Source organism: Corvus brachyrhynchos, unplaced genomic scaffold, assembly GCF_000691975.1.
Source record: "Corvus brachyrhynchos isolate BGI_N302 unplaced genomic scaffold, ASM69197v1 scaffold245, whole genome shotgun sequence".
NCBI classification, from domain to species: Eukaryota; Metazoa; Chordata; class Aves; order Passeriformes; family Corvidae; genus Corvus; species Corvus brachyrhynchos.
The window spans coordinates 1,012,555-1,020,411 of record NW_008238988.1 but is presented as its reverse complement, the minus strand read 5'-3'; the positions used below and the strand labels follow the sequence as shown (position 1 = coordinate 1,020,411).

At 42.6% G+C, this 7,857-nt stretch overlaps 1 protein-coding gene across 1 annotated transcript in view; it reads left to right on the top strand.

Annotated features, from left to right (window-relative positions):
- The window catches only part of SYNE2 (spectrin repeat containing nuclear envelope protein 2), a 170,785-nt gene extending 166,440 nt beyond the window's left edge, over positions 1-4,345 (top strand). The window contains 6 exon segments of the mRNA XM_017738829.1: positions 295-495; positions 854-982; positions 1,467-1,655; positions 2,311-2,400; positions 2,619-2,665; positions 3,240-4,345. Coding sequence (XP_017594318.1) covers positions 295-495; positions 854-982; positions 1,467-1,655; positions 2,311-2,400; positions 2,619-2,665; positions 3,240-3,465 — 882 coding nt within the window. The 3' untranslated portion in view covers positions 3,466-4,345.
- The last annotated feature ends 3,512 nt before the right edge of the window (positions 4,346-7,857 follow it).

The window sequence follows — 7,857 nt, the reverse complement described above, 5'->3', positions numbered from 1 at the left end:
GGAAAGAGGCAGCTCAGAGGAATTGAAAGGCAGGTGTGGATTAAGTCATAGTGCCTGTGACTTAGGGAGAAGCACAAGCCCAATCACACTTATTTTCTTCAAAGTGAAGGTTTTGGCTTAAAAAAAACCCCAAACATAAACCTACCTTAATGTGTTTTTCAGCAGTATTGGAAAGCCACCAGATTCAAACATCTTCCCCAATACCTGTGACACTTTTGAGTGCGTGGTTTCATTGCAAATAAACAACATGTTTTTCATCATTCATAAAAGCTCCTAATCCTCTTTTTCTACCAGGACATGCTTAAAGCATTTGAGAACTACAAAGCAGTGTTGCTTTCTGCTAACCTGAGCAGCAAAGAGTTCCAGAAAGCAGACAGCACAGAGTTCAAGGAGCTGCAGAACAGGCTTCGGAAGGTCAACTTGCATTGGGAGAAAGCAAGTCGTGCACTGGACAGCTGGAGGAAGGGTTTACAGCAAGCCTTACTGCACTGCCAGGTGCATATCACATGCCAGCTTGTAAGGGAAAAACTCTTTGGGATGCTGCTGAGGGGTAGATAAGGGGAGAGGGCAGGTGGGTAAATCCTGTGCATCAGTGAAATGGTCACTCACAATCCAAGACATTTTATTTCCTTATAAAGTTGCCTCTGATGGATTGAAACAGTTTAGTAAAACACCTTTCAAGTGGGTCATACGCCTTTACGACATAGGTGCAATGGTTTAACAAGGTTTCTGTACCCTCACTGATTGTGACTTCGTGGTGGCTCTGTCTAATCTGGTCTGGGCATTTTGTTGGTAGGTGAAGGCACTGCAAAGGTGTTTTCTCTCTTATGTGCCAGTATTTTTGTTTCTCTAGGATTTCCATGACCAGAGCCAAAAACTAATCCTGTGGTTAGCAAGTGCTGAAAGCCGGAGGAATGAAGCACAAATCACAGATCCCAATGCTGATCTCAATACAATACTGGAATGCCAAAAGGAGCTGATGGTAAGTGTAGTCTTAACTGCAGCACCTCAGCTCTCACCACACAGTGAAGAGCAGGATGTTTATGTTTCACAGTGTCTGCAGCCTGTCCTCAAACCTGCTGTACTCAGGCATGGGGGTGGTTTTTGAAACAGACCAAGATATTGCCTGTACAAGGCACTTTTTCCATAATTACATATCATAATTAAGTTTCTTATGAGCAGTCTTTATGCTGGAGTAAGACTTCCAATTTCCAAAATTTAATGTTCTCTCTATATGAATTACCTGCTGCTAGAACTATTTTTAAATGTTAGTTCAAGCAGGTACAACCAGTCTCTTCAAGAGAACTTCATTTCCTATGTAGTTGTAATAACCATTCATGTGCTTTGTGGATTCTCAGGCAGGTTGTGTTGTTCCTTAAAGCCTTCCAGAGTTCCTCCCTTTAGGAGAACATCTGTGAAGTTTAAGGTAACAGTCTGTTGTGCTGTTTTTGTTTGTTTGTTCTCAGCAACTGGAGAAAGAGCTGCTGGAGCAACAGCTTAATGTAAACTCCCTCCAGGAGCTCACTGCTTACCTGCTGCTGAAATCAGATGGTGATTACATTGAAGAGGAAGAGAAGGTCCATGTAATTGGAACGAAACTGAAACAGCTGATTGAACAGGTCTCTCATGACTTAAAAACAATACAAGGGAATCTGGTGAGTTGGAATTTGAATACTCGTTTGTGGATCTTCTTTACTGAAAAGAAACAGCATATTAAGAGTGAAGGTATTTATAAAAAAACTGACTCAAAGCGTAAATACTTCCACCTTCAGAAGATGAAAAAAGAACAGTTCTGGCTGTAGGAAAAACTTCAAAACCACAAGGCTAGTACAGTATTGTAACAGAGGAGTTGTGCTGCCTCTGTCCTGAAGGGGTTTGAAGGATAGAGGATAAAGCTCTGAGTAAGGCCTTTGGTCAGGTCTCATAGCTGGCCTTGCTTTGAGCAGGAGGTTGGACTAGATGAACTTCCTGAAGTCCCTTCCAACCTGAATTTCTGTGATCCAAACCAGGTATCAGGCTAGGAGTGTGTAATGAACACACAGGAGCTGAAGTTCATAGCAATGGGTTGCTCATCCTGAGGCCTGTCAGATAGAGAGATTTTCAAGTTAATACCTGTGTGCACCCATTCCATTGTAATTCCTTCAGACTGGGCACTGTAAAACTTTTCTTTATTCTGGGGAACTGGTTATGCTCATGTAAAGGAGCAGTGGGCTGTGCACCTACAGAGGCAGTGAAAGGTGGTTCTTTGCACTTCATTTGTTGTCAGTTTTGAATGTGCATTTTAAAGAGGAAGGTGCCGTTATCTTTTAGGATACCAAAACATTCCTTCTGGTTCCAGATGACTTGGACTCAGGAGTCTATAATCCAGAAGAAGAGAAATCCAGCCCTGCTGTGAAGAAGGCAAGTATTTTTTTTCTAATATTTTGCTATCAGCATATAGTGTATTTTGCCACATTTACTGTGGAAGTTCCTCAAATATAATCATTTTAGGTTTAGGTCCACGTACCTTATTACAGCATTTACAATCACACCTTAAAGTCTACAGCTCTCTTTTCTGAGAAAGAGAAATTCCTGGTTGTTTCTGAAATCTGGACACTAAAAGCTATTTCTCTCAACAGATGGCCCTCAGGAGAACTGCTGATGGCAGAAATGGCAGCAGCACAAGGTATTATTTTATATTTGCCTGATCTTTTGAAAAATAGTGAATATGGCAGAGATGAGCTGTGTGCCAGCACAAACCTGGGCAACTGTTCCTTGTAGGTTGACACATGGGTGGAGGTGATTTCTGCCTACCTGTAGTGTCCCCTACCAGCTCTGGGCTGCTCTGTAGGGAATGGTTTCCTTTAGTATTCCTGCTCCAGGACCTCTGCAATGATGTGCAACCCTGGCTTGAGAAAATAATTTTTGTGCCAAATGGGGGGATATTTTATGTTTAAATCCTTCTTTAATTCCACCAGCATGCTTGGAAAAAGAAACTTGCCCCTGAGAGTCACTTAGTACAAACAGACCATGAATGACAAAGGGAGAACATAACCTGTTCAAAGGGTAGATCTCAGTAATGCCAGGGCAGAGAAGAACCTCATCAGTGTGAGTGGTGTCTTTCCTTTGTGCTTCGACACCTATTTGGAATGGTCTGTTTGCCTCCTGGGAAAAGTTAAGCTTGCATCTGAAAATAGGGTAAAAAAACTTGTTTAACTCAAACCCTGAAGTGCCTGTTGCTCTTTGTTTCTCCTTTCCAGGAGCGAAAGCCATCCACAACCTGTGCAGGCAAACCCTCGGTCTCCCTCTTTCTTCTACCGAGTGTTACGAGCAGCTTTACCTCTCCAGTTGTTCTTCCTGCTGCTTTTGCTCCTGGCTTGCATGATCCCCTCCTCTGAGGAAGACTACAGCTGCACCCAGGCCAACAACTTTGCCCGCTCCTTCTACCCCATGCTGCGCTACACCAACGGGCCCCCCCCGACCTAGGGCACCCTGCAGTCACACCAAAACACTCTCGGGTGGTGCTTTTTTCTCCACGCTGCTCTAGCATCAATCAAGCAGCAAATTTCACATCTCAAAATGTATATCTTGACAAAATTTCAGCGTTCTTTTTGTACGGAAAACAAAACTTTTTCTATAGATTTTTTTTTTTTAAACTGTAAGCAGCACACTTTATACTTTGATGCAATAGATACACTATTTTATAGGGGCAGTGCTCTTAAGCTTGCAAGGTGTTTGGATACTGAGTTCTTAGATACAGAAACGACATCACAGTAATCTTAAACATAGCAGTCTGTCTTGGGTTAGCATGACAAACAAGCAGGTGAAGAGGGACTTCATTTAACATCATTTCTGCATACACTTCACGTTACTTGTATCTTTTGGTACTGTAATCACTTGGTGGAAACAAAAAAAATTACTTATTTTTGAATCTTTGTTATTGTATTTTATTCATCTAACACGTTCAATATCATGATGCACATTTGTTTTGTTTGACATAAAGTGTTCTAGTGGTTAGGACTGCTGTGTTGTCTTTTTATACCACCTTTGAAATAAGGAATTGCTGCATTGCATGGAAATGGTTTATAATGCACATATTTTCTAGATGAACATGATTATGTAGACTATCCCTGATGTATACAAATAGTGCAATGACTTTTTTAATGAAAGATTTTTTTTCAGTTTTTAACCTGCTGAATAGTGTACAGTACCTTGGGAGAGAATTGTGCATTTTTATAAGCTTTGTTTTTAAAATTAAACTGGCGCTTGGGCAGTGGCTGGAGAAACACTGTGTACAGTCAGCATTGCCACTGCCCCTCGGTTGTACAGTTTGAGTACTCTCATTAAAATTTTGCCAATGTCTGCAGGACTGTGGGTGTGTCTGGTGGGGGGGGATCAGCTTTAGATTCCAGCAGTGCTGCCCCTTCCACTCCTGGAAGAGTCAGTTGCTTTGCCTGCCAGCAGAGTGGTGCTGGAAGAAGCACAACCACTCCCTTGCTTATCAGAGCAAGAGATCACAAATCCAGCAGTGGGACCTGTGTTCCGTGGCACAGATCCTTTCCTTTGAAACTCTTGGTGATTTCCTGGAGGAAGAATACAAAGTTAAACGAATTAATGCTTATTACTAGTTTGAAACACTGAACTATTTCCTACCCTGGAACTGACTTTCTATAGTGGGAGTGCTGGAGTGGGGAAATGCAGTAGAGCTCAGTGCAGTAGTAAGGGTTTTGGTCAAATGCTTTTTGTGTGTTGCAAATCATCCAGGAATTAGCCACTTTCTGCAGTGCTTACCCACGGAAAATAATGTATCTGATTAGCCTGTGAGAGTTCTCCCACCCTTTCTATGCTTGTCACCACTGATGGTTGCTGATTCCCCATCTTCTGGCAGGGGGAGTTACGAAGCAAACTGCTTTGTCCTGATGTTCAGAGAATGGCCAAACCAACAGCTTTTTCCCAGCCATGCTGGCAAACCCACTGTGGTGGGGGTTTTTTTGTGGTGGTTTTTATTTCCAGGATATTAAACTAAACTCATAAGCTGTGTTGAGGTGCCAGGCTTGTGCTCCAGCACCACCACCTCTCACACTGGTATTGTATCCAGAGATGGATCCCCCCTCACACCTCACTGCACACAGGCACACACACACTGTCCTCTCTCCCTCTGCCATCATTATTTGGTATTTTCAAAGCAATTACTTCAAGATGGAGCTCATTTAAGTTTCTTACTCTGTAGAAGTGAGCCAAGTCTAACCATTATTTCATTACCAGGTTGTCACAAATACCCATGCAGACCTTTCTGCCAAGAAGTAATAGTCGGTTGCTGACATGATATTCAGTCCTTCCATTAAAGAACCTGTGCAGGGCAGAAAAATTGAACAGTGTTAAAAGGTCTAAGGAAAATTTCATAGCCTACAATTTCCTTTCATTATGAACAGTTACATCAAATTGTTGAGCTGATGTAATATATAAAAAGAGGAGCTTTCGAGAAATTACTTCAAAATGTCACCAAAAAAAAAAAAGTCTGGGAAATAACTTAAATCTTTTTTTCTTCCAAACCTATTTTAAATAGTTTTATTTCCAGTTGATTGTAATGACTGCACTGTAGTTTGACACTGAAGTCTGCTTTAAAGAAGTCATTTTATATCCTCACCCACTTCTTTGTGTCATCATCTTGCTCAGGACAGGATTGTTGGTGGCCAGAGAAGGAAAAAAAATATTTAAAAGAGAGGGCAGATGCAGTAGTGAGAGCAAGAACAACCCCATTGTGGTTGTGCACATGCATTGTAGGAATCAAACCAAGCCAAAACTAGTTTTGAGTTGAAGTCTTATTTTCTGGCAGTGAGATGAGGTCTCAGTCTGTTCTCAGCTATACCTGCCTCCCTTCCAGCATAGTCAACAGCAAGAAGAAGGCTCCAGGGAGACCTAAGAACAACTTCTGGTATCTAAAGCGGACCTAAACAGGACTAGAGAGCTGGAGATGGGCTTTTTACAAGGGGATGTAGTGGTAGGATAGAGGGTGAGGGCTCTAAACTGCCGAACGGCACATTTGGATGAGATGTTAGGAAGAAATTCCGTGCTGTGAGGGTAGTGAGGTGCTGGAATAAATTGTCCAGAGAAGCTGTGGCTGCCCCATCCCTGGAAGCATTCAAGGCCAGGTTGGGTAGGGCTTGGAGCAACCTGGTCTGGTGTAAGGTGTCCCTCAGACACTGAGCACCCACAGTACATGCTCATGAGACCAGGCTGAGCTCAGCTACAGGAGAGAAATGAACAAAAAGCTGTATATTTACATTTCATGGTGCCTCTTTAGTCAACTGCACCAATCCACAACTGAGTGAAACACAGCATCAGACAAATACCATCAGTCCACAGAACTAAAGACAGCTGGGGGAAAGGGAGGGGCTGGGGTGTTGTGGGGTTGTTTTCACATTACCATAACATACATAAAGTGCTTTAAAAGGCACCACTTTCAGTCGGGAACCCATTTCCATTACAAACTCGTGGAGAGAGTGAAATGTTGATAAACTAAAATGACAGGACTCAGAACAAAAAATTTTGTGGAATATGGGCATAGGAGATGTGGCAATGGCTGTGCCAGCTCCTGTGTGACAGTGTGGTGAGTGAAGAAGGTTTTGTCTGTTGAGGCAGTAGCAGCAGATGTTGGCATTTTTATAGCGTAGCAATCTCATTTTCTTGTTAAATCAAAATTGCTGGCACTCAGTGCATGAGGAGTGTAGGTGACTCTTAAATGTAAAAAGGTGGAGTTTAACAATATACAGATCACAAACTGAAGTCTTAGCTATGGTTGTGTGCCATTTAATGCACCACACTTCAGTTTAGTAGTAAAATACTGTGAAAAAATAATGTAAATTATACTTACATTCCGTATTTTAGCAATCCACTTGCTTTTCATACTCCCATTTGCAACAGCCTCTTTCAAATTGGTTTAGGCACTGGGTCTCCACAACAGATGACCACATCTTAACTGCTTTGCTGACTCATTACCTCACAGGACCTAAGTAATGTCAAACCATTTTTTCTGAGCTGGATGGTGAGGATAGCAAAGGTGCTTCCATGGTTTCCAGCTCTGAGTGTATGGAAGTGTGACAAGACCTGTGGTAAAATTAGGGGAACCTGAGAAGTTACATTCACATCCCAGCAGTACAGAAATTATGGGGTGAAATGCAGCTGCTACTCCCTGGGTGGAACATGGTTGGCATGTTCAGAACTATTCCACGATGAGTCCCCAACCACAATCTGCAGCCAGCACCTGCTAAGGGGGATGGGATGGGATGGAATGGAGGGTGGGGTGGAGTGGAGACACCTGGCCAGGCTCTGTAGAAACCCTTGCAGGGAGGGGAGCTCTCCAGGGAGACTTAGAGCAGCTTCCAGTACCTGAAAGGGCTACAACAGAGATGGAGAGGGACTTTTGACAAAGACTTGGAGTGACAGGACACTTTGAGGGTGTTGAGACACTGAAACAGGTCGCCCAAAGAAGTTGTGGATACTCCTTTCCTGGAAATGTTCAAGGCCAGGTTGGATGGAGCTCTGAGCAAACTGGTCTGGTGGAAAGTGTCCCTGCCAATGGCAGAGGAGATGATCTTTAAGGTCCCTTCCAACCCAAACCATGACACGATTTTATGATAAAAGTCCGAACAAGACAAAAATTCTTACCTCAAAAGAAGATGATCACTGGTGACAGCTCAAATAGGATCAACAGTCAGCTTTCTGGGACTCACTGTATTTTTAGGCTCTGCTAAACCACAATAATAATGCAAATACAATAGATACCTTTTATACTCCCTAGGTCATCAAGAGTAAAATAAAAAATTCCAGCATTTAAAAGGATGCTCTCCTTTTACCACGATGATCCCTATATAGATC